Source organism: Gambusia affinis, linkage group LG10, assembly GCF_019740435.1.
Source record: "Gambusia affinis linkage group LG10, SWU_Gaff_1.0, whole genome shotgun sequence".
NCBI lineage: Eukaryota > Metazoa > Chordata > Actinopteri > Cyprinodontiformes > Poeciliidae > Gambusia > Gambusia affinis.
The window spans coordinates 13,351,906-13,379,386 of NC_057877.1; the positions used below are offsets into that span (position 1 = coordinate 13,351,906).

At 39.0% G+C, this 27,481-nt stretch overlaps 1 protein-coding gene across 2 annotated transcripts; it reads right to left on the minus strand.

The window, feature by feature from the left end:
• Window positions 1-133: 133 nt before the first annotated feature.
• On the minus strand, window positions 134-26,414 carry si:ch1073-396h14.1 (disintegrin and metalloproteinase domain-containing protein 10). 2 transcript variants are annotated; one of them, XM_044129193.1, is made up of 15 exons: window positions 26,149-26,414; window positions 25,457-25,604; window positions 24,804-24,922; window positions 24,206-24,358; window positions 17,702-17,781; window positions 16,781-16,900; window positions 15,155-15,247; window positions 14,754-14,922; window positions 8,799-8,962; window positions 6,076-6,247; window positions 5,852-5,996; window positions 4,438-4,621; window positions 2,338-2,437; window positions 1,998-2,218; window positions 134-344 (listed from the first exon to the last, which is right to left on the minus strand). In XM_044129193.1, the coding sequence occupies exons 1-15, from the start codon at window positions 26,207-26,209 to the stop codon at window positions 204-206; spliced, it is 2,070 nt and encodes a 689-aa protein (XP_043985128.1). In that variant the 5' UTR covers window positions 26,210-26,414; the 3' UTR covers window positions 134-203. The 2 variants fall into 2 exon arrangements, with proteins under 2 accessions (XP_043985128.1, XP_043985129.1); XM_044129194.1 differs by lacking the exon at window positions 26,149-26,414 and having other exon boundaries at window positions 24,206-24,320; window positions 25,457-25,595.
• Between the last annotated feature and the right edge of the window lie 1,067 nt (window positions 26,415-27,481).

Here is a 27,481-nt window from a genome sequence, read left to right on the forward strand (position 1 = left end):
AACTTTGTGACGTACAAAGATATCTGGTTACAAACCGGCATGAGGGGAGCTGAGCAGGTGTTTGGCCCTCACAGAGGTCATTTGCAGATCTCCGATTGCAACACAACACAAGGCTGTCTAAATGCATCATTCTAGTGTAGCTCAGATACTTTATTTTCCCCCTCATCAGCAAACGAGTAATAAATCTGTTTTTTATATTGTCATTAAGATGCATTTCTTGAAGTGGGAATAGTTGTGGGTGTGTCCAGGTCACGAGTGTTCAAGGGACTGCCACACAGGCAGACTATGCAGCCCATCACTCCAGACAGAACCAGGATAACAATCAGGATGGCCCACCAATGAGCCTGCAGAGAAGAAAAGAAAACATTTGTTCAGATTTAAGTGTAAGAAGCACAGTTTATTAACTCCAAACAATTTGTGTTTGCAGAAGGGAATGAGTCACTATTAATATCTTAAAAACAGGCTAGTTATTATTTCATGCCATACATATAATTTCACCCATTTCCTCCTTTTATGTCTGCACTTTGCCCAGGTTTTCACCCTACAGGTGGAAAGAGGCGCATTGCTAAAAATGTGGCAGAGCATGTTTATGGGATGACATGTCTGCCAAATGCAACTTTTCTGTCATATAAACCATAGGTCTGAACAAAAACAGGCATGATGCAACAACAGTTTTTTTTTCTTCTTTTTAACTTAATGAGTTATTTTACCAGTTGGAAATATATGTTAATTAAAATCTCTTTATTAAATCCCCATTTGTTATTTATTTCAACAACAGTCCTTGTAAAACAACACCAAGCGTTGATAATGACAGGCACTGTCTCCAGTGAAATGGGTTACAGAAACCCTGCAGTGCCTTTAAGTCTAAATGAGCATTCCTGATTCTCAACACTGTAGCGTGAAACTAAACCTCAATAACAGCTGCAACAGAACCAAAACAAGTACACAGGCTCAGGACGCAACAATAAACAAACACTTGCTCATTTTCTTCTAAATCTGACCTAGCAAAACTGAAAACATGTAAACGTATTAACAAATGCTGGCAATCTGTTACTTAAAGGTAATATAGGAAAACTAGAGCTTAGATATTCATCTACACCAAATTATTAAAAGTGGTAAACCAGTCCCTGCGAATAATTGTGCGTTTTACTTCAGTCGTCCTATCATGATGTCTATCATAAATTTGGGAGTGTCTGTAATGTCGGCAAGAACAGCAGAAAGAGACTTGCTCAGTAAAACGTTGCTCCACTCCTCCATTTTTCATTGAAAAACTCAAAAATGTGACCTCAAAGGTTACATTATGTTGCTCAATAAAAAAACCAACAAGAAAACGTGATGGCATATTGCAGGTGTATTTGCTCATGAAAAACAGACTCTGTCTAGAAGATAAAGGAGCTTGCTAATTATTGAATATTGATTAAAAGTACAGGCAGATTTTATCCACTTGTTACAAGCGAAAACATCTGCCAGAGGAATAACTATGTTTTATTAGTATTCAAGAATTACTGACTTAAAATCAGCTCCTACATCTTGCTGAAACGTTACTTGTAAGTTAGTTTTGTCTTATCTTAAGTGTACTAAAGTATGTGCACTAGAAACTGTACAAACATACTTGGTTAGATATAATTTTTCGCTGAAATCTTTCTACAACATTCAGCCATTATACTGATGTCTAGTCAGTTTTCAACCTCTTTTACTTATTGTTTAAATCAAGGGTGTCAAACTCCAGTCCTCGAGGGTCGCTGTCCTGCAGTTTTCAGATGTGCCACAGGTACAAAAAACGCTGGAATGAAATGACTTAATTACCTCCTCCTTGTGTAGATCAGTTCTCTAGAGCCTTGCTAATGACCTAATTATTCTATTCAGGTGTGGTGCAGCAGAGGCACATCTAAAAGTTGCAGGACAGCGGCCCTCGAGGACTGGAGTTTGACACCCCTTGTTTAGATGCTTGGTGTCATTATCATCTGAAAAAAAGAAAAGGATAAATAAGAGATCACCTTCATCCACTCCCCCACATCATCAAAGTCATCCAAATGAAGGAAAGAGTTCTTGAGTCTGGCGATCGGGCCGTCCGCATCCAGGAGGCGACACACGTGGAATCTGTCGCAGTATCCTTGGTTCCCTGAGCACGGCGCGCCGCCAACCAAGGGCAACAACTTCGTCTGGAAGTGGCGGGACAGCACAGAGGAGGAGGTGCTGGCACACGTCATCGGCTTACCTGAAACATACACGCATTTTTAATTGATTTATTGCCCAGAAAACATCAGGTCAGACGGCGGTAACATCTGGATGTATACATGTTGCTCAGCGGTGGAGGACACAAGGTTCTGTGTTTACCGGGCTGCTGGCAGCACATGTGGCATTTCTCCTTCATGCTGACTCCAGGACAGTCACACTGCTGCAGGCCGTGCTTCACACACACAGACTCAGCGCAGACCTGCGGAGAGAAACACACACTCAGACCTCATCCGCACAGGTGACGAAAGGTAAGGATGATAAACGATCGGTCCGGTTTTTCAACTAACGCATTAATGCATTCACGCCGACTGAACGAGTAGGTCAGTACGTCAAGCTCAGGTTACACCATCATGCGTTGAACAGATTGTAGAAAATGTTCAATATTTATTGACTCTTGTTAATTTAACCAGATGTTGTCAGTTCATCCCTCCACCATGTTGCTGTTTGGCTGTTTATGTCTTATGTTTTCTGCTGGTCGTACATCAAATACACAGTGACGGAGCCGGCTGGAGGTACAAGCAAACTTTGCGACTGCTTAAAATCAACTCCCGGCAGTGCATGTCGACAAATTCACCAGTCGCAAACATACCAAGAGAAACCTTCAAATTGTTTGAAAACTCTTTTAAAATTTCTGCTGCTTAAGTCTGAGCTGTGAAACACTTTTAAACAACCCACAGCAGTTTAGAAAGAAATCTATGATTAACAGTATGCTTTTTGTGAGACTTAAACTGCAAAATAGGTGAAATAATGTTTGAAATGAGAGCTTTATTCTAATTGCTGTTTTTGAAGAAAAATTTATTTGAAGACTTTGTCAAACAAACTGCATTCTGCAAATTTTGATATATTTTTCTTTACTTCCCCTTTAATTATAACCAGCTATGTTAAATGTAGCATGCAGTAGAGATCGTTAAAAAAATCAAGACAGGAAAATAGAAATATGCTGAAGGATGGGCGCGACGGTGGCGCAGGGGTAAAGCGCAACCCATGGATGGAGGCTTCAGACCTCAGTGTGGGTTCAAGTCCTCCGATGACCTTTGCCACAGGTCTTCCCCCCTCTCTCTAACCCACAACGACTAAAAAAGGTCACGAGCACCAACCAAACCTTTCAAACTAAATGCTGAAGACGTCCCACAATGGCTCAAAATAGTCAAATCAGACCAACATACAGCACAATATTTATAGAAAACACAAATTAAATGAACCAAAATAATTAATTAAAAACGTGAATATTCAGTGGAGTATCATAACTGCATGACTTAAGAGAAACTACTGAGCAGGGGTTTGGTACATCGGTGTAGAAATGTTTCTTTACTTGACCGAAGTGGAAAGAGGAAGGTTATGGGATCAAACCATTTGATCAAATAGTGGAATTTGAAGTGTTTTATTTATTTCTTTGTCTTTGCTGACGATTGTTTTTTTTAATGAATATAAAAGAATCATCTGCTTTTGTTTGGATCATCTCTGTTTACATTTTTTACCTTGGTTTCATCTTCCATGTTGATGTTTTTCCACAATCTGTTCCCTGGTTTGTTTCTTTCAGCTTCGGCTTCTAATCTGGTTCTAATTAGCTGATAAACCAAAATGTATCACATCTAGATGGATATTTCAGACAAAATTATTATTAAAAAACATAATTGAACTCCTGAAAACATGCTTTTTTTATTTCTATATAAATTATGTTTCCCTGAAGCATTTTTTTATGATTCAGATCATGATAAATTTGAACAATTTGAAGAGGGATGGCGCAACAATCACAGCTGGAGCAAATTCCCCAAGAAAGAAAAGTGTATTGATTGCTGGAGAAACGCTTGAGGAACTGGAGGTGTGGTAAGATGGATTCGGTAATTTCTCAGTATTTTCCTGCTTAATGAGGCTATTGTTTGCAAATAAAGCTGCTTTGTTTCATCTAATTAATACCAAATGTCTGAAGTCACACAAGCTGAAACCAAAACGTAACCAAATCAGAAAAAGTTCAAATTAAAGTCTAACATACATGGGCAACCTTCCAGAGCCTGGGAGCATCAAAATGTGCAAAATGTTTTGTTTTTTTTCCCCCCCTGTATTGCAGCTCCAAAGGTTAAGCATTTGCCTTTGCAGACCAGCTTTGCAGGATTGCTGCACACTTCCTAATGCTGCCTGATTTGTTGAGTAACGGAAAAAGTGTGTTGAGTCACAGTTTGAAGTGTGGTTGAGCCTCACCCCGTTCAGACAGACGCGCGTGCCCTGGCTGCAGACGGTCAAGTTTTCCTTGGGGTCTGGTTTGGGACAGAGCGGGGACAGGCCGGAGCACACGCTCTCCTTTACACAGTCTGTCTCCTCGTCGCACTGCTGACCCAAAGGCTTAAACTCACAGTTCTGACCGCAGCACAGGCCCTGACTTGGACTGGTGGAGGGAAATGAAATATTTTCACACACATTCACATCGTCACAAAAAACTTCATACCGTCTTGGACATTTCCACATATTGTTACCTTAAATTTAAATTTTGGATACTTCATTAGGATTTTTACATGCAGCAGTTCAGCACATAATTTTCAAGATCTTTTACGAATGAAAATCTGGAAAGTGTGTCTTCAGTCGTCACCTAATAAATCGTCTGACCTGGCAAACAGAGTCCGCATGTTTGTAACTTAGTTCTCCGTGTAAATGCAGCTGTGCTGTGAAGGCCTCAGAAGTTTCTTAGGGAATATTAATTCTCTAATAGAGCAGAGCTAACAGATCCACAGAAAGTTGTGAGAAAGGACAACAAGCAGCGTTGGGTTAGCAAACAGTAACCTAAACTTTAATTAGCTAATGAAGTTAATCTGAAACTGTGACAGTATGCAGCCACAGGTGGGTAGAAATTAGTTACATTTACTTGAGTAACATTTTGGACAAAAGTCTTTTTAGGAGCATTTTTATAACTCCATACTTTTACTTAAGTTATTTTAGTATTACTTGAGTAAAATTTCCACAACTTCACTGAATAAAGAGGAACACTGTTTTCACCAAAAGTGTATGAAGCACAAGCGTTGTTGCTCTAATGTTGCTTTCTGTCTGCTGGACTTGTTGTGCCATTTGTAGGTCAGATGAAGAGTATTAACACTGGAAGTACTTTACCTACTTCTAACATATAAATTCACATTACTAAATGTTAGTTTTACTTTCATATAGAAAATAAATATGGTTTGGAAAACATTTATTATGCTATCACAGAAGAAGCCAGTAGATTCCTGGTAGCTCTGAAGGAGCTGCAGAGATGCACAACACAGCTGCCTGAACACAAGTATTATGTGTGTATTAGTTGCCTTTTATATATATATATATATATATATATATATATATATATATATATATATATATATATATATATATATATATATACATACATACATATAATTTTATCCAAATGTTTCAGGCAAAGCACACTTCTATGCAGTGAAGCACGGTAGGGGAAGTATTATGCTGTATAGGAGGATTTCTTTAATATTTTACTTCACAAAAGCTTGTGGTCATGGCATGACAAAGTATGAAAAAGATCATGAAATTAAGTAGCTTTAAAGGTTAATAGATGTGTAAATAACACTTATAGAGGATGATGGAGAATTTGACCTGGCAGATCAGCAGCAAGTACCTGCAGATTTTACCAGGCTTGAGTCGACACTGGACTCCTACGGCCTCTTTAGCACTGTAGCAGCAGAGGTCTGTGTCATTGTGACCGACATCACACTCCTCCTCTTTCTCCACGATTTGGTTGCCACAGATGGGCTCATCGCTGACTGAGGGAAATAAATTACATTGAACTTAGACCTAAAGCCTGTGTGTTGACCATGCCCAAACATAGTATCAATGTCTCACCCACGAAGCAGTCCTCTTTCTTCAGGTGCAGGATCTTGCTGATATGTTTAAGGCTGCAGGTTGAGAACTTGTCATTGTTTTCTCGCACCTCGTCTGTGGCGTGTGGAAACATCAGGTACCGACCTTCCCCCCTAGAAGAGCCAAGGTTGCCGCAGTTCGAACCCTCGTCGTGCTGGAGCACAAACAAAATGACAGACCCTGTTCTCTGTCTTGTTGTAAATTTTTCTTTAATCAGCTCACGTCAGAAACAGCAGGCGAAAACAAATCATTTAACCGAAGCTGGAACTATGCAGCTCCACATTTTTACTACAGATGGGGAAATTAAGTCCCTGTATTGTTGACCTCAAAATTGTTGTAAGGTCAGAAAAAATGCTTGCAGCTGCGTGTGGTGAGAGCTGAACCGCTTGTTTGGTTATCGGAAATTTGAAGCATATTCCGAGCATTTAGCAGTCACATTAAAATATGACTTTTCTGAACAGAAAACAGAAGGGAATGCGATGTTCCTCGTGCAGAACAACAAGGACAGAACAGAAGATTCCTGTTCCTTTTCTTGAAACATTTGAGAAAATCTCATCCTCTCTTGCGCATCAAACCTAGGCGGGTTCATAAAGACGTCCAAGTATTTAAAATAAACACAGTCACATGCTGAGAGAACAAGTCTTGATGTGGATTTTATTGAATCTGCTTCTGATTACTGTGATGGATGTTGTAAATGGCACTTTCTGGATTATATCCCATTGTACGGTTCAACACAACCACTTAAATCGCAATTTTACTGCACTGCGTGGTTCTATTTTATATTTTCACAGAACTTCAGCTCAGTGTGAAACATAATTGAAAACATTTTTACGGATTTGGGAAAATCATGTTAAGCTGTTAGAAATACCATATTCTAATAAAAATGTCTAATCAATGTTATTAGCTTTCTTCTACAGTATGTCTGGCTTTACACATCTTTACGGCTTCTGTACATTTTTCTTGTACAAATGTTTAACATCGAAATGGTTGTTAGTGAAAAACAGAAGAGAAGACAGATGACATTTATGTAATCCAGAGTTGTTGTTTTTTTACATGTTTATAACTCTCAGACTCTCTAATGTTAAATGTATTAAATGTAAAACATACATCTAATACACATAGATCTATGTCTATACTAGACATACATCTAATATAGATATACTCTATATGTTCTTTAGAGTTCATAGTCTAATCTTTGGATATTAACTATTATTTTAATGTAATAAATTTAATTTTTAAACATGTAGAAAGTTTTCCGATTATCTTTTTTTCCCATTTTGGTGGTTTCAGATTTTACTTTGTTATTCTGTTTCATTTATCACAATAAAACAGATCTGTGCAAAAATGTTGCCTAATGACCTTTGAACCACAGGATGTCCTTTGACACCAACCATTACATTAGTTATTGAATAATAGAGCTTTAACGAATCAAACTGAAGCAGAAATTAGATTTTTTTTTTTTAAATCCAGTAGACCTATAAAAATACACTGATGAGTCATAATGAGCATACTGTGCCCTCCACAAATAACAGAAACGATTTGCAAAATGTCTTAAGATGAACTTGTCCTTTTTTGATAGCAGTAAAGTATGACAGTTTATTTATTCAGAATGAAAAAAAAATTATTGCAGGAAATACGTATTTAAAAATATATAATCTAGCATATTTTATCTTTATTTCACTTTGAGTTCATAAAACTTTATCTGAAATTTTAATTTACAAGAAATCACTTCCTGTTTCTCTGGGTTTGAGTACAGTTAAAGCCAGAGGTCCACGAAAAAAGAAATAAAAATAATTTCAGTACATATTTAAAATGTTTTATCAGGGTCAGTCTCTAGTGATTCCCTTCAGATAAACCTGTTTTAAATCTGAATGCTATTTTTATCAGTGTTTGATAAGCAGATGGAAAGATTACAGATTTTAGTTTGATATGCTGGCAGAACATTTATGTGCAATCAGCTTTCACTTTAGAAAAGAGTAAACATGTCATTTTCACCATGATTACTAAACTGGTTTAATAATCAGTGTATGTAAGCGGCATCAACGCTCATCTGGTGTTCAGACCATCCAATCAATAAAGGCCAAAGTCTCTAAGGTCTATTCTGGTAAACAGGTCGGGTACAATTTGTTCAAGCACGCTGCAAATACGTACGCATGCTTAATGGAAACATTTACTTTGAGTCCAATCAGAGGATGAATAGTGTTAATTACACAATCCACAGCTTCAGGTAGAGCTTTGTGTCGTGAGGTTTTTAAGCCCTCACGACACAAAACCTCATGTTTGGTAGTGTAAGTTAAGAAAACGGGATGAAAAATACCGTAAATATTGGTTTTCTTTTCACCTCCAGATTTTCTACAGATTAAAGATCCATATAAATCATACTTCTCCCACGGGAGACATATAATTGTATCTTATCTAATATTAAATGAGCATTATTGCCACATTACTGATGCAAAATGTGGGCTGACAGGAAGGAAAGCTCTAGAAAGAAAGTGTACACACCCAGTGTACACACCTGATGCTAAACTGTGGCTAACAAGTCAATAAGTTGCAAGACAGGTGGAGTTTTAAAATTAAGTCAAGCATGGAGTGTAATCACCTGGTTGCTGTTGGTATAATCTATGTTGCTAAATTCTCAGTAACAAAAAGATCAGAGTTTTGGGCTGGTGTAGATGATGGGTGTAACGGGAGATGGGAGGACTGACCGGAGAGCCCAGGCTGTGACCCAGTTCATGTGCAAAGGTGAGCTGGACCTGCCGAGGAGGCAGGAACTGTCCGTAGTTCTGAATCGTGATCAGTCCTGTGTTCAGGGTGACCATACCGCCGTTACGCAGGGCAGTATACTTGGAGCATATTCCTCCCCAGTTACCTAATATAAAAAAAAGGAGAAGCAGAGACATAATGTGTGTTTATATTGAGGGCCTCTAGTAAATTTAATATAAAACAGATTTACTTCTAGGTAGAAGGAATACAGAATATAATAATTAATGGAAAAAAACTTCAGCTCTATTTCTAGGATTTTTAAGCAGATAAAGGCACAAGCTACATCTTGTGTTTTTCAAGGTTTGAGCAGACCTGTATGCAGAGTCATACATACACAGATAGTGCAGACTCTAAAGCAGAACTAAAATTCAGTAAAGACACAGCAAAGAATCGCTTTAGGGTGCGAAGTTGTTGGATAAATACCCTGAGCCAACAAGACTTGTGCTAAAATCCTTCCAGGCCCCATGCTTCGGGCTACTACTCAGTACATTAAAACATGCAGACCAATCTTCTTTCTATTTGAGTTATGCAACGAATTCAAAAGCCCTCCCTACAATAACAAACAGGTGGATAAATTCACATGGAACGATGGATGGCACGTGATGTTATTGTCACAAGACCAGCTATAAGATTCACAGCAGCAGACCCTCTCAGTCATGCAATGAATCAACATCTATCTGACCAGCTCACTGTCAGATTATATGTTTCTAAGATCCACAAAATACGTCAAATTGTGGGATTTCATTCCTGTGGGTTGATGGAAATCCAAAGAAATCTGTCTTTCATAATGAGATGACCATTTAAATTTGTTTTTATTTTAGCCCCAGTGTGGGCTTCAGGTCAGAGGTCACAGCATGTTATTTAGTTGCACAGTGGAAAGAGGAATGACCTTCAGGAACAGACAGAAACAATTAGAGGTTAAAAAAACAATAACCTGCTCAATTTATCGCATGTCGTATAAATACGATTACCATTTATGATGTGGAAGAGGTCGACAACAAGAACTTCTCTTGGCAAAAAGTCGTGCTCAAACAGTTGAGCTTTGGGAGCATAACAGAACAAGACAGTGCTTTATTACTTTCCCATCAAGAGCCAAGCGTCCATAAGAGACTCCTTTGGCCACATTTAGCGAGAAATCTGTGTGTGTTTCACTTAAATCCCACTTCTAACCCTAAAACAACCCCCAAACGGAGCGTTTGAGGAACTGGGATTCTTAGAAAGAGGCTTCTGGATGCAGATACTGTGGGTTTTGGCAGCTCTGGCAGAGACGGGCTGCAGTACATTTTCATCCTCTTCTCTGTCTTTGTCACAGAAAAGAGCCAAAATCTCAGCTCCCTATTATTAGCTCTGATGGTAAACAGTCAGTCAGCTGCATCACTTGCACTTTCTGCTCACTTATCAGTTGAGAACATGCATTACAAGACTTTAGCAGAGGTGGTTAAACATAAAACAGTTTACACTCAAATGGTTTAATATGTGCAAACAATGGCAGTGCTTCCTCATATACATGTGGAGGAAGTTGGAGTCCATAAATAAAACGGTTGACAATAAAACAAAGCAAAACGTCTTACTGATAACATAACGTATTTTGAAAACCTCAGCTCTGCTCTGGAAGTCACCCGAACGCACTGTAAATAATGTAACTGCATCCGGTGGCTTCCCATCACAGTCCTCCTTTGTTTCTGCAGTCCACTGACCTTTTCACGGCAAAATAATTAAAAAGGATTTAAACTAATTTGACCTTTCCAGTGTTTAAAACAAAATACCTAATCCGTCTGGAATGCATCAAAGGTCTTGCTCAACTTGAAACTTTCTTTTTGTGTGTTTGATCTCGGTAATGTTGCAATAACTGAACCACAAACAAATCATAATTTCATTTCATAATAAGGCGCAAACAGTAGGGTAGTTCAGGCCGGACTCTCCACCGGTGCAGAAGTAGAAGGCATCTGAACCTTTTCTCGTGTTTCTTGAAACATTCAACCTCTCATCTGAAAGGCTTCTGTAGTTCTGAATGTTTTTGGAAAAAACAAACTAATAAATTGAAGCCAGAACAATCCTATTAATGAGGGACAATTGGGACAAGTGAATCACTGCCCTTGCCTTCTATTCAGTCCAATATTTGGCTCACTGATGATCCACACATGTCCCTAATGATGCCAGGAGGGAGGTTTTGCTGAGATGTCCCAAGGTGACTGGGGAAATCAAATTAGGTTAAACTGTTGATGTTAGACAGAGGAAACCTGACACTAACTACTCTGCCTCTACGTTTGGGTACTAGAAGATGCTGTTAAGGATCACTTAGCCCAAATTAAGAAAGCCGCCAAATCGTAACCACGTAGTTTGATTTGCTAAAACTAATTGAAAGTTGGAAACGTAAGCATCGGAAACTCACTATGAAATGGAGGACTGTTGTTGCAGCGTGGGCAGGATAGGACAAAGTGAGTGTGTTGAAAACAAACACTTAAATAGCTATTTTCAGAGACGCCCGCCATTCTCTACGGGCCGTAAACAAATTTATGCGAATCCACCGCATAGTTTTTACGTCATATGTTGCTTCCTGTACATTATGGAGTTCTTCAGGTCGTGAAAATGCACATGACAAGGAAAAACTCCTGCTATGCAGTACATGTGTGAACAGGAAACTGAAGACAAAGCTTCTAACTCACTCTGTAAACACTCAAAAATAGTTTCAAGGTTACACATGCATGTCGATCTGCATTGGTTCCAAATTAGAAAGAGTGGCATATTTCTGTGTAGCCAGAGAAGCAGTTTCTTAACTTGGAACGATGTTTGTGTGCGTGTGAATACATTTTATGGGTTTTTCATTAATTCCTCTCACACATATGAACTTTATGTAGCGTTAATGCTGTGGTACTGTTTTGGGGAGTGCCGGCGTTTCGGGTTGAAGGGTGTGAACTTGCTTCAGTTTATTACACGTTGCTACAGAATGAGTGAAAGGAAAAAAATGCACACAAAACTTTTTTCCAAACGCCAAGTAACGTGACATTATGACAGAAGCTGAAACACTCAGAAAGTTTCTTCATAATATCATGATGTCATTTTCATCTATGTAGGTAGAGCATGTGCATGATGCTATAAAATGAATATAAGCAAGGTTAATATCAGTCACAGCTAACTTTTTGCTTGCATTTACTTAATACAGAGATTCCTCTACGCTGTTTGGTCCCACAAGAGTTTGACGTCTCAAAGGTCTGTCAGTGTTTCTTAGCTGGCGATCACATTACATTTGTTACAGCATCAGATACATAGAAAGTTCATGAAGACTGAAGGTAAAACAGCAGCCTCAGTACTGAATCATGAATTCAGAATGTAATTTTTCTTATATTTATCTGACATAAATGTTGCAGTGTCGGCGCAGTCAAACTGCATTTCTGCTGTACTGGTTTGGGCAGTTTTTTTCCAATTCAACCTGGACTTCCTCTCTTGTAAAAACAATGAATTTATATTTGCTTCCCAACAATTATGTTTATATATTTGTATCAAAAATGTCGTCAGTGAGAGCGAAGTGGAACCAAAGTGAAGTTCCTTGTTTGTGTGCTCAACCTGAGTCTCATCTCTGTCCAAATGTGCTTTGAGTTTTCTGTTTTTGTATTTCTTTGCAGTGCACTGAACGACTTAAGATTACCAGGATCTCAAGGTAAAGCATATTCAGTGGAAAACTTCTGTGGACTTTGAGGTCTTTGGGTTTATGGTCCTGTGGTTTGCCCTTTCTTTATTGCAGACCTCTAACAAACCAGAGTAAGTAAAGATACAGACTGTGGGCGTTTCGGTTTCTGCAGGTCAGACATAATCCACTCATGTGAGGCTGAAAAGTCACAACAGTTCAGGTAACACATTCACTGTGTGTGTGCGTGGGTGGGCGTATGTGTATGTGGGTGTGTGTGTATGTATGTACGTGCCCACCATGTGAGACGTCTCCATGGCAACTGCACTGTGGAATGCAGCCATCAATCCTCAGTAAGAGGCCTAGAAGCTCCATATGACGATCATGTGGGTGTGTGCGTGTGTGTGTGTGTGTGGGTGTGCGTTTGCGTGAGTAACAGAGGTTTGCTGAACCCTGGTCACATGTCCCTGTGGGGGTCTGCTGCTTCCACACCCCCCGGTTTGACCAATGGAAAACTGCATGTGAGATAAAGACAGTGAAAGACAAGGAGGAAGGACCTCCAACCAAAACAAATTCCTTCTGCACAGAAATAATACTACACACACACACACCCACCCACACGCAGAGAGTGTCCCCTCTGCTGAGCTGGCTGATGTTACTGGGATTGCTTCATACTTGTTTTTGTTCACTTTACGTGTTTGGGTTCCTGAACTCTTTGAGCTCTTGCAGGTACATTTGGGGAACTGGGAGTTCATTTGACATGATGTCAACGCTGCACTGGAAAACTGTTTGTCTTATATTAGCTGACCTTTACTGACTCTGGTTTTAACTCTAAGCAAACAAAATCCAACTTTAACAAATAACTGAAAGTCATTGAGAAATTTCTGCGGAAGGAAACAGAAACGGCTATAAATGGTTTTCATGCAAATCACAGCAGGAGTGCTAATTGTCGGCTCCCCTCACATTGTGTCTGGTGGCTTTTGAGTGGAAACTTCCCCAGTAGCAGGATTAAAATGCGACGTGTGTTTTGCCACAGAGAAACAAATATTCTGTAGTTTCATGGCCTTGTTAACTTCACATTAAAACTTTTCCAAATTAAGTGAAAGACTTGTGTCAGACATAAGTGCAATGATGATTTCTGTTTCAAGTAAGTGATTGATACCAACTGAAAAACGACAAATGTTAGAAGAAAAGCCCAGGACTTTTTTCTGAGATGAGCCTGTAAGTAAAAGACAATGATGTGATGTTGGAGATCTGCACAGGCTCACTGAGATTCCTACAGAGAAGCACAACAGAAAAATATGATACACTTTATTAAGCTTAAAATTCACTGTCTCATTTTTGTCTCACATTTCTGTTTGCTCTGGCTCCAAGTCTTGACAGTTTTTTATGTTATCAAAACACTCTGTGTTTTTGATGAAAGTGATATTTATTTAATCCATCCTTTTTTCTACGGCTGCTTAAGAGCTGAAGACCTGCTGAAAAAGCTAAAGGAATTTGTCAGTAAATAAAAGACCATTAACAACATTGCCTATACAAACTTGTTAATGAACTTGCATAAGTGGGTGCCGGTTTTGTCCTCTCGGCTAAATGGAGCACACGTTTCAACACAAAGCTTATTTTTATGTGGATAAATGCCCAGAACATTGTGTTCGGGAACTAATGTCGTTCAAGTGCATCTGTGGTTTTGTGTGTCTCAAACCCACAATAAATCGTGATTCAACTTCTTGAAATCAAATTATAAATGCTTTTATGCTGAGTCCTTGGTCTGCACTGAGAGCAGTTTAGGTGTTGTCTTCTTAAGTTTAACCCAATATAATGTTATGTCATGAGGGAGGATCCTGTGCTATTGTCTGGGACATCATCTTTTATAATATTATGTATTTCAACTATGAATAGTTTCTCGAAAATACATAAAATCTGGCCACAAGTTAAATCAGTATTGTCACTGGGACAAAAACAACCCTAATATTAACAATAGTAACAACAATTAATCATTGTTTATAACTATAAGAGCAGAGGACATTAAATTCATTTCTATCATACTCTAGGGGTTGAAACATGAGGCTAACGTGACTTCACTTGTTATCCAAGCAATCTGTTGTGCTAAATCTCTTTTGACAAAAGTATATTTTTATACCTGCCAACACAGCAGAATGGAAGACTTGCCTCGTGTTTTTCTCTCTCCACATAGTACAACCAAAACATAAATGTTATTTTTATTGCTTCAGTTTGACAGCGTCTAACTCCTTGTGCTACTTTTGCAGCTTACCGGTCTTGCCCTCCCAGGCGAGCCCCAGCACTCCACTGTAGTCCCGGTTAGTGAGCATGTAGGCCAGGCAGAAGTTTCCCCAGTTTTTCTCAGAGAAAAGACTCAACAGTTTCTCCGGTCCGATAAACAGAGGATGCAGAGGATCCGTCTTATTCGCTGTCATCATCACCTGGAGAGACAAAGACAGTAAATTCACTGTGCAGGGAAGGACAAGAACTACCAATCACTGAAAACACTTCTGAGAGAATGTCCCGCAAAATGACTTTCGTTTTGAAATTAAATTTGAATGTGCATCATAAATAACTTTGACATGTTAGAATTAGAAATGTGTCAGTAAATCATATTACAGTAGTTTTTTGGATTTCTAATCCTGCAAAATTGCAGAAAACTCTCCAACTTACTCTGAGGGATTTGACTTTAAAGTTGATCAGCTTGATTCCATCAAAGTCAACCTTGTTGTAGATGTTGTTCACGGCCCACATATAAGAGGCAACCTGCAGAAAACAAGTCAACCAATCAACAACAAGCTCCCCTCTTGATTTTAGATCCAAAACTGAATAATGTTCCAAGAACCTGAAATGTAATGATAAAAAGTGGTTTATGACGCCTTTGAATTTTAATAATTAGGTATTGACTGATACCAAAACTACCTTAAACATGTTCCAATTGTAAATGGGAAAACTTTAATGACATGCTAATAGCGATATGCTAACTGCTACAAGCCAAACTCACTAATGATAGATTATACTATTTCATGCACATGAAGTATTTAGGGAATTGTATAATTATTAAATTCTCTAGTATTGCATGGTAATATGTGCAAAGAAAGATTTAATCAACTCACTAAACTACAGTGACTTCAAGATCCACTTTTTACTTTTTTGGTTTATATTGAATGTTGTGCAGATAGTTTCTTTTTCAGTAGGATCACTTTATTTATTTTTTTGCATTTCTTATTTTCCCACTTATAACAACTATTTAAATCTTCTTTTTTTTATACATGGCAAAAATGTTTACATTACTGTTCCAGATGTTCACACAGATTGACAGAAGCAGCAGGTTGGATCGTTCCAAGAGCAAAGATGGAGGACATGATGCTTCCTAAAAAATATTTTGCTTATTTTATGTGCCTCTTCATTAGTGGCTTAAAACAGCATAATCACTCTAGGGTCATAAAACAGATATCTTTATGTAATTCCTAAAGAAAGGTTATCATCTGAGCATTTTCAGTCTGGCTGGTGCACTTCATCCACTAGATGCACATGCAAACATTTCATAAGCAAAGGTTTGTCTCTTTGCAGCAGGATATGTGAGAGTAGGAGAGTCTAATAGGAAATTTCTACAACTTTATAGATCGGCACCTGTAACCAGGTCAGTAGAGACTGAAAACTGCAGCTTGTTTATTTATACTCCACTCTTTGGTCCTGGCCAACAGGAGTCTGGCTCTGAACCAACAACAACAACAAGAGTGAAGTGGAAATAATATGAAGATGACATGATGAGCTGATGAAAGCACATGCGTCAGGAGGGAAGCCCGCAGTATGACCACAGAAAATAGCCGACACCTGACTCTTTCACTGAAACGCTGAGAGGTTTTTACATCCTCTGGCTGTTTGTAGAGGCAGAAGAGACCTAAATGGAAGTGCAAAAATGTTCATGTGATTTTTCCTTTTTCTAATAAGTTTTCTTTAAAAATATATAAGAAGAATTAAAAAATCCTTTATCTGGTGTCCGAAAGGGTGTTTTTTTTTTTTTCAATTGGTTTAACTAAAAAAACAAATGTTCAAGAAATTGGGAACATCAGGGAACAGATTATGTGAATTTCCTATTATTGTGAGTTCTATAATATTTCCTCTCACAAAATAATAAAAACATCCAGTTTCATTTTGTGAGCTCTATTTAATGCTTCAAGAACATGGGAAGTCTTTTTACGCTGAGTCCTTGTGACCACATGTTGAACCGCTGTATGTAAAAATGGAACATTAGCTTTTCAGCTACATATAAAACGTGATATTAAGAAATTTGACCTGAGCCACAACAGCTTCAACAGACTTGAACTTCTTGTAGTAGAAGTGGTCGGCGTGGAGGTGGAGCAGGCAGCTGGTCTTCGAGTTGTCAACCTTTCTCCGCGAACGGCTCACTGGTGCCTCGTGTGGGGAAAAAAAGGGAGAACATAAAGAACCACAACCATTTGTTTGGGTCTAGATTTAGACATTGTAAGATGATGCCGCTTTGGTTTCTGTTTAGATTCAAGTAATAGAAATACTTTTTTCTGCAGCAAAACCCCAGACTACTTACTCTTCAGATCAAAACCAATCAGAAACCTTAGCCTGTTCTAAGATAAATACTGACAGCCTCAGTATGTGCAGCAGGAACACCTTTTGGAGTGTAATCAAGAAAAAAAAACAAAAAACATCTGCTCAGGGCATTTCATAACCAAACAGGGGAAATGTTCTTCCTCAGCAGGCATGTAGTTAAAAATGGATCCACAGCAAAGTCTCAACATCCACTTTTCACAATAGACGTCGAGGCCCCCCCTCCCATGTTGGTCAAAGGTTAATGATTAGGAGCGAACCCAAGGGGAATATTTGCCTAATACATGTGGCAGATGTTTTTGGAGTTGTTTTTATCGTCTTGCAACATAGTCAAGGTTGTCTGCAAGGAGCCAGGTTTCTGTTTTGTGTCTCACACGCTATTGTGACTCTGTCACAACATCCTGCTGCAGATACTACCCACATTTTCTCTTGATGACTCAACGAGGGTAATAAATGTGACTGAATGAATGGATGTGTATATAAATCGGGTTCAAATGATGAATCTGTCTCACAAGTCAATTTCCTCCATTATTCATCAATGAGTTGGTCATTTTTGTTGGTTATTAATAGCATTGAAGAAGGAAGTCTCGTCAGAGACGAAACAGAGAAAATACGTAGAGATCCACTTTTTACCTGGTTGAGGTTTTCAGTGAGGGCGTTAAGATGATCTGAGCTACAGAATCCATCAGAGCGGGACGTCGCATGTGGAAGAACTGGACAAAACAAAAGACAGATGTTTAAAGTTGCACGCAAAATTGCACACATTTGGAAATATTTCCTCTCCTCATTCTTCTCAGAAATATGCCAAAACAGTAAACAGCCTGGAGAAAGACCCTGAATATATTCTTTGAGTTAGAGTTCACAAACCATGACGAAAACATGAGCAGAGAACCAACGAGACATTAGTTCAGCTAAAACTGTTAATTTTGTGGAGGAAAAACACAAAGAAATAAAACTGTGAATAAGAGCAAAAGAATAAGAGCTTGTCAAAAACAAAACTGAGGCAACTGCGGGAAAGCAACTGGTTGTGTTTTACTTATTAAAAGTGTTCTCCATATGTCTGGAAGCAGAAGCCTTTTCTTCCAAAGAATGTGTCCAAGCCTGGGTAAAATATCCAAAATCCTTGCGGAAGGATGAATTGTCATCTGATGAAACCCCATAAAGTGTGGCGGTGAAAGCATCATAGTCTGAGGTCACTGTTTCTTTAGATAACCCTGAAGTTCTTGTCATCCGAGATCAGAAAAGTTCTAAATGCAAGTTCATTTTGACAGGAATAGTTACGTTTTGTGCAAAGAAAACTGAAGATATAATAAGTTTTGATTCTAAGATTCACAGTGAGTTAAAACCAAATCTTTGGACTGACGGAGCCAAACTAGAACTACTTTCAACACAAACTCTGTGGGGTCAATTGAGGAGTACAGCGAAGAAAAATGTACTTCCAATCTGATAGATTAGGAGAACCTTTCCGAAGTAGAGTGAGCAAATTTCACCATGGCAATATAGAGGATGCTGTCAGACTCAAAGCACAAACTAATTAAAAATGGGCTTTAATGAGTACTTTAAAGATGTGAATACTTGATTATTGCCCCTTCTGTCAATACATATTTATTTTCTCCTGTAACAGATTTATATTTCAGTTGAATAATATGGAATATGTGTCTCACTAAAGGTCAAAATTGCTTCCAGAGAACATTTAAAGCTCTTTTTTTACACTCAGTGTCCAAAAGAATGAAATTTCAAGCTTATTATGCCAGAAACCAGATAGCAGGGTCACATGAGGTACAGCTCTGGAAAAAAAAAAAAAAACTGCTTGTATTTGGCTTTTACAGGCTCGTATAGCTAGCAGGCATTCCCCTTTTCCCTTTTCATTCAGGCTCAAAATCACTTGAGATTCCACTGAAGCAACTGAGAGTTTTATTGGAAAAAATTCACTTTTAATACTTTCCAAGACTTCCTCTCTTGGCTTAACACAAGGAGAAGATGGATGGTATTTTATCTGCAACCAGCTTCTTCTTTTTTACAGTCTGTGTAAAGTAAGCAGAAGGTAGCGAGTAGCCTCAACATAGTCCAAGACGTCCACAGAGCCGTTGCCAAGAAAGATTTCTTTTCACTCTGAGTGATTGTAAATCTTTGGCCCTCAAGCAGACAGTTATCTATTTTTTCTGCTACCTAATGCCACATTTAAATTCCCTCTCTCACCCTTTTAAAAACAAAGTTAAATAAAAAGATATGCAAAATTATTAGCAATGTGCATGTTTGATTGACAGTGAAGCTGGAGTTTTACTGAACTTTTTAAATTTCTCATTCACGTGTCTGCCTTTAAGATGCCTGGCTGTGATGGCGCAGGGGGTTAGCATGCCCCCACGTTTGGAGGCCTTAGTCCTCAACCCGGACATCGCGGGTTCGACTCCCGGTCCCGATGACCTTTGCCGCATGTCTTCCCCCCTCTCTTCACCCTCCTTCCTGTCTGCTTACTGTCACAAAAATACGAGCCACTAGTGCCGCAAAAACTCTTCGGAGGAAAAAAATAAATAAAAAAATGAAGATGCCTGGCTGTGAACAAGCTGTAGATGTTATTGGCTTTGTTTGCCATGACCCCAGCAGCCAATAAAACACTGAGCCAGCATCCGAGGTCATCAACATCCTTTTGGTTTCGTTTTTCTTTGACCAAAGAGGTCTTTGACAAACCTGGACCTGCTGTTTTGATGTCAGCTACCAGGCAAGCTGCTACAGGAGAGGGAAGTGGCTAAAAGTCTATTAGTCTGGAACGATTAGTTAACATTGAGAAATTGAATTTGAAGCAAACGAGTGAATTCAAAAATGTCATTTTTGTAATATTGATTACATGGATATATAAATTATTTTGACCAGTTTATTTCTCACGCCAACAGATTACGTTTGTGATTTAGCATCATGGAAAACTAGCCAATAAATCCACATTACATGTTAGAACAGAGGATGTATAAAGTGTGATGTGCACTTAAAACAGTCAAAGGTTAATGTACAGAACTGACACAATAATGGCAATTAAAGGTAAGACCCTTTGAGAGAAGATACCTTGATCTCCACATTCTCAGACATTCAAAAACTGAACTCCAGCATTATGAAATCAGCACAGCAGACTAAAGCGGCAGCTCTGACAGATCTCGCTGTGGAGATGCACTACAGCTTGTATTTTATTACAAACTGTTGTCTGCAATTTGCAATACCATAGAGACTTGTGTTTCATTTAAAATTGATGCAACCGCGATAAGACTGGAGTCTGAAGAGATGTCCCGAAGAAAGATTTCACAAAAGTGCAAGAAGTCAAAGGATTTTGTAACAGAGTTTAACAGGGTTATGTTCAAGGTCTGAGAGGAATCCGCGCATGCAGCAACTTAGAGGAAATTAATCATTTCAGTGTAACATTATTAAATGCTTTCAAGCTAGAATAAATCAGACTTGAAGAAGCTTTAAGGTTTAATGCAAAGAGTTTGTAGAGTCAGTTCAGTCTTCCCGGCCCGATTCACTCAGCATAAGACAAGGCAACACATGACAGAATCACGCCATCCTCCTGAAGTCCCTTAGCCAATCACAAACCTCACCATAAGATCTATGTATGGCCTGAGTGGGGGAAGGGGCTGGAGGTGGAGGCCCTAAACGCTGGGTGTTGACACAGAATTGTTTCCAGATCTTTCTTCATGTTCACTTTCATATTCTCTTTTTGTCAGCATGCCCCCCTTTTCCTTGCATCAGGAATTCAATCTTTCTGTCTTGTGAAGCCAAATATTTTCAAACAAATCAGATTGATCTCTGAAAAGCAGGAAAGCTTGTCCACACCTGGCCGGGCCTGTGATTAATGTCCTTAATTAACCCAATCTGAGCTTAATTAAGGAGTCCGTTTATTTCTTTGAAATATAAAAGAAAAAAGGATTTCTCCCATATGAGGAATTAGCCACATTCGAGCCTCCGGAGTCGTGTTTGCAGCAGCTGCTGGAAACGGTTCACGCTGAGCTGCGTGGTGCAGAAAGCTGATGCCAAAGCCTCAAGTCTCAAGACAACTTTGGTTGTGACATCTGAAGAATGCCTCACCAAAGCACTCAGCAAAAAACAGGAATTAACACTCTTATGCAATATTTAAAGGTTATTCGATACAGGAAAAAAAAAAAGTAAAAAACTTTTCTTTATTGGAGAAAGGGGTTTATTTAATAAGTCTGGATAACTGTGTAAATAACCCATCATTTGATCCACCTATACTTCATTACTACCAGCATAAGCACCTTGAATTGTAAGAAAACAAGTTTTTGTCTAAGACGTGGCTTTCTGTCTGAAAATGTTTGTTTTTTTTCCTGATAAACACAAATTCACCATGACAGTTCAAAAATAACATTTTCAAATTTTGTAGATGTTGGTTAAGTCATAGTGTGGAGATTTCCTAAAGCTGCCTTCCAGTTTGTCCAATTGCAGGTCTGCATGTCCTTCAACTCTCAGAGTGTGATTCCCCTGTCTTGCCGATGTCTGGCAGCGTGTCTGGAAAAACTCCAGAAACACTGATAAGATCCTTGTTCTTTCAACACAGACAGGGCAGCGAAGTCTGAACCATTTCTCAAGCACAGTCAGTAGCAAATGGTGTTGAGGAATAGGACTTTGAAAAGTCTTGACACAGCTGTTAAAATAAAGAACTGACAGGTTAGTGTTGAGTTGGATAAAATCACTTCTTTTATTTGTTTATTTACAGGCTATAAAAAAATGTGTTTTATTTTTAAATGTGAGAGCAGCAACTTGATGCAGCTCTTTTCACAAGCCTATACACCTTGTCCCATTTCATTTTGTGTTTTAATAAACTATTTAAGCCACTTTTTAGATTAATTGATTATGAAGAATAAAATTAATTATTTTCCTTACAAAATTGGTGCATAAATGTGGATTTGCTTTAATCCTCTCATTGCCAAACAGGGCACAATCTTCTGGCATGTTTGATCTCTTATCTCATTTTAAACTATAGAACTTGTTTTAACAAGTTAAAGTTATGTCATGTAGCTCATTTTAAAGTTGTTCTGCATATTTTTTAAATAATTATGGTTTGAACCAGAAACTTAAAAGCTATTTTTTGGGATCATTTCCCTGTTTGATCACACGTCGTGTTAAAGTTTCAACTATGTAGGCATGGATTCAAAATAAAGTTGAAGAATTTGGAAACCCTGTTTTTTTTTTCACTTCAGCCGGATTTTTGCAATATAGCAGAACCACCATCTGCAAAATTCCCTCAGTATGCTGCTGACACCGCCGTGCTCCCTTTGAGGTTTTAAGTGCAGAGTGAAGTATGTAGCCTCCGTATATAGGCCTATGTCCAACAGAGAAAACTGCAAGGAATTAAAACTTCACTGATCAAACACAAATCTTTGATCCCTTTTGTGTAACATCACCATAAGCACAAAGGAGAAAGACTCATTAACATCTGTGGTCAAACTGCAATGGTGTTGTCTCCTTTATATTGTGACAAAACATTGACAATATTTAATTAATCTGAGACTTTCTATCTTTGACTTCTACTCTCATTTATTCTAGATTCACTATTTTCAACACAATTAATCTCAAGACATTATATCAGAGGATTCATAACAGAGTTGACAACAGGACTCTTTGTGGTCATAATAAATGTCTAAAATATCTAAAAAGAGACTAGTTGAGTCAGAGAAAGAGCAATAAAAATATGTTTTGAAATCAGCAAAGGCAATCTGTATGAACCCAGTAGATGTTGCTGGACATTAGAAATTTTACTACCAAATGTAGGAAGAACAGGTTACAGTTAACGGACTACTTAATCTCTATCTGTTTTTCTGGATAATAACTTCAAAAAACCACATCTTCCTGCTTAAATTATGCAGTTCCTCTGACTATAAAGCCTCGTTGTTACTAGTTTTTTTTAATGTTGATTATGAATACACACTAAAACAATCTGTCCAGGTATCAGGGTATTTTTCCAGTAGCCATTTACTGAACCACATGACATCCAGCCTCCCTCTGGAGAACAAAAGTTCATCAATCAAAACCGAGGGCTCCAGACGACAACCGCAGGAAGGAAAAATACACACATTATATCACCACCTGAAGTCCTAATCAAGCATTCTCTGTGGAGGCTCTGATTGTCTACTGTAGTATCACATGGTCAATCTTTCCCAGTTTCCTGCAGATATGCCGGTCTGGGTATGAGGGAAGGGGATGCCGCCGATGAACCAAAGCTGGGTTTTACTACCCCTGGCGTGAAGAAGTTGTGGTACGGGTAGAGAGGAAGGCAGACGCAGAGTAGATTGAGTAACAAACGTGGGAGTTGGGGGCAGGGGGGATATTCTGGCACAATCCACACTGCGTTTCCAGTAAAATGCTTTCGTAGAGCTCAGGTTGTACTAACACAAACATGCAGCCAAAGAATCGCACGCACGTACAAGCAGACATGCACTTTTACATTTTGATGATTCCTAATTATTTTCATATGGATAAATCACGAGAACAATTGAAAGTTGGATTTCATTTCAGTTTGTTGTGGAAAATGGCCATAAGGTTGTGAAAAACTGAAGAAGCGATTCTTGTGTCATTCTTCTCATGTTGGTTTTATCAACTTCCCAACATCTACAGCTTATCTTTTCTTTGGCCAGCATCCAAGTGGAGAGAACCTCAAAACCCATTCAAAGCCCTCTGCAGGCACTGTTGACACTCTGTAGCTTCTCATACTTCCCAGTTCATTGACCTCTAGTAATGCAAGTTGAACTGGAGCTAGAGGATGCAAGCACTAAACCAAGAGCTAAACCAATATTCAGCATTTTACACATTTTGTCAAATAAGATTCTGAGAAAACAAGATGATGATCTCACAAAACGCCAAAACTTTAAAAAATCTTGCATAGCGTGGGGAAATGTGTTCTGGTCTGCTTATTTCCTTTTCAATGAGACAGTGAAGAATGCAGCAGGTCATAAATTACATTTAATGCAGCAAAGAGCATCTCTTTGCACACTTTCCCATCATCTGCAAAGCGTCTGGAGACATTCTCCCTCCAGATACACATTGATCAGTCCTGGATGCTGAGTGATAGACGCTGCAGATCCATTTGGAACCTGAAGCATCTTTAAACAATTTCTCCTTGAATAAAATCAGCCTTACCTAAATCCTCCTCCTGGTAGATTATGGAGTGATGATCTGTCTGGCTGTTATATCTGTGCAGAGGCTCTATGTGGTAAGTGCCACTCTGTGTGTGGATGGTTCCCTCAAACTGCCCCTGTAATACAGAGCCATGGCAGGATGACCCATCCTCGCCTGTAAGACAGAGTAATGGGCGATAACAAGGCAGCACTAGAGAAATGGTGAGAGGTAGCAGACATGTAGGCTGATTTAATGAGTTCAATTTCACAAAGCAAATAGTTGAGGTAGGACTTTGTAAGTATTGCGTACCTAATGTTACTAAGTAATTGTTAACTTCTCCAATCAGATCCAAGCAATAAAAGAAGCTCAGTGGAGGAGGACTGCAGTGTTAAAGTCCAAAAACACCACTGACTTTCATGTCTCTCTCTGGTCTAATCACAGGACCAAGAACATTTGTGATTTAAATATTTCTCTTGTTACTTTCTTTATTTCCACTTCACATATGTGCAGCCGCTGCTGCTGAAAATTACATCCATTAGAAAACGAATTGAGTCATTCATGTGAACTGTCCTGTATTTAGGGTCAGCTAAACATTTAGCAGACTTCATATCAAACTAACCTTCAACTGTTCCTGAGTATAAGTGGGACAGATCGACTGATGTCGGGCCTTTTTCATCGACCAGCGTGAATTCTTCGGAAAACCCAGCAGAATCTTGCTTCAGAAGCAGGCGGAACGTTCTGATGACAACAAAAACACAAAAGGTTCGCAGATGTGGTCAAACGCCAAGCATGCAAATCAGTTAGCAGCTGGGGGAAAAGGGATAATAATAACAATCGCATCTGTTGATGTAAAAAATGTAGACTGTTTACTTTGAGGCTTCTTTTTCAGAGCAAGATCCTAAAGAGCTGCTTTCCTGGATGTTAGTTGCCATTTTAGTCATTCAAAATCTTAGTTCATCGAACAAAATCCAAAAACTTTAGACAGAGCGGAGAAGTTTCCTGTATGCACCTCACATCTGGAATGTGTTGCAACAACACTTCAAACTTTCAGTTTTGACAGTGGGTTTCACTGTCAGTTGTACTGAATGGAGACATTAACCCAAAAATAATGTTTTTGGATTACCCGGAGAGAAGACCCATGCATGGGGAGCTGATGGAAACTCCATGCAGAAGGACCTCCTTTCTGCAAAGCAAAAGTGATACCGACTGCACCACTGTGCAGCCCAGATGAAATAACAAATAAAAATAAAGTGAAATTAAATGGAGATTTACCGATTAAAAGCGGTAAAATCCAAATCCAGCGTATATCCCTCAGGCTGTGTGGCTCTCCTGGCTCTTAAGTGCTTCCTGTGGAGATCCCCTCTGTCATACGATAAGACTTCGTAATTCTTTATAAAAGGACTGATGCTTATCCCAACACCTGGAGGGAAAAATCGGAAGAAAAAAAAAATCTGAATTCACAAGCTGGAAACTTTTCGGAAAATAAAATTTACGTCAGTCTTGAAACATAAATATTATTTTCTGCCAGGCAGATTTGTTTTTAGTCAGCTAGAGAAAAAAACCCTTCAAAATAGTTTATTCGCTCTTCTCCGTGTTGTTATGGTGGTGGCTTATTGGAGGTATTCTTATAACAAATCGTTAAATACGTGTGCACACGCTATGGATCCTAGCTAAGTTGGTCAACCACCGTCTGCACTGTTGACAGGTTTTGCATGTGTGTTTTCCCCCCCCTGCAAAGTGATGTCAAGTGCATTCCTGCAAAGACACGTTGCGACATGTCCAGGACCAGAAGAGGCCAGTCAGCAAGAGTTGCCGCAAAACAATAATTTCATGGACACATTCACAACGGACACAAACAGAGGCAGATGGACGCAAGTAACAACTTCACTTTTTCAAGATGAAGTGTGGTGTAAAACCCACACTCAGACAAACACACGAATCTCTACGTTACTGCTGCACCATACCTGCAATCCATTCATGGCAGCTGACCAACAGCAGCATCAGCCAGTAGTGTTGGACCGCCATGTTCTCTTTAATGAAGTGCTTTTATCTTCTTTCTTTTTTGCATAATTTTTTCTCTTCCTCTTCAACTGGTCCCTGCCTTTCTTTCTCATCCCTTTACTCCTGTCTTCTCTGTTCAACAGTCTCGTACCTGTGGTCTTACTCCGCTGGAATGTGTCTGGATAGGAGGTTCAAGCCGCAACCAACCTTGATGCAATGAACAGTCATACTGTGGAGAGGCATACTCAGACTTGTTCTTCTGCATGTTACACAGTCATTGGAATTTTTACGAAAATTAACTTGGAGGAACACCTAGTAGAAGGAGATTAGACGTACAACTTCGAAACTATTGTCATTGAATTTTATCTTCCCTTTTATTCTGCCAAATCCCAAAATGTTTTTATGAGGTAAATTACCTATGCCAGGGGTTTTCAAAGTATGAAAGGGTGAGCCCCCCTTCAAGGAGCTTAATGCCTGCTGCCCCCACCCCGTGGAGGCGGAGAAACTCCACCTTCAGCCCTGCTCTGGCCAAAACCAGTGATGTCATAGTTACTTTGAAAAAGTAACTTTAATTGGACTACTGATTACTCCTTGAAAAAGTAACTTAGTTATATTACTGACTACTTGACTTGGAAAGTAACTAAGTTACTTTCCAAGTCAAGTAGTAACTAACTGCAGGAAAGTAACTAACTGCAGGATTAAGTAACTTTTTAGTTACTTTCAGCAGCTGCTAACAACAACGCTCTGCCTCCTGTGAAAATCACATTGAGCTTTGCCAATACTTAATTGTAAGTTATTTTATAATGGTAACATCAACAATGTGTCTCCACTGATAAGGTTGAACTGAAGGAGATTGTACAAAAATAAAAAACATGAGTAATTTGTGTGGTCCACTGTTGTCTGGAAAACTCTAAGAAGAATTTTAAAGCCCCCTCCCCCAGCCTCCAGATTCTGCGTTCGCCCCTGAGTTTGATGTCGCAGCACAGAGCTCCTCCAGCTCCACAGCTCAGATGGCTGCGACACTTACCGTAATATTAATAATTATAACGGTGCTAACTTGCCATTATAACTATTGCCAACTACGGACCACGTTTATTCGTGGCTGTTTTCACGTTATTGCGCTGTTTATATTGGTCTCGATGTTGCAGTTTTCTGGGCGCAACCTTGGCTCGGCGTCATTCAGAGGTAATACATTAACGGACATTAACAAAGACACAGCGGGGCCGGATCATCCTGGAAATGATGAACAGGGAGAGAGTAAAACTACCTTAATGACGGACAAATTCTGGGATTTAT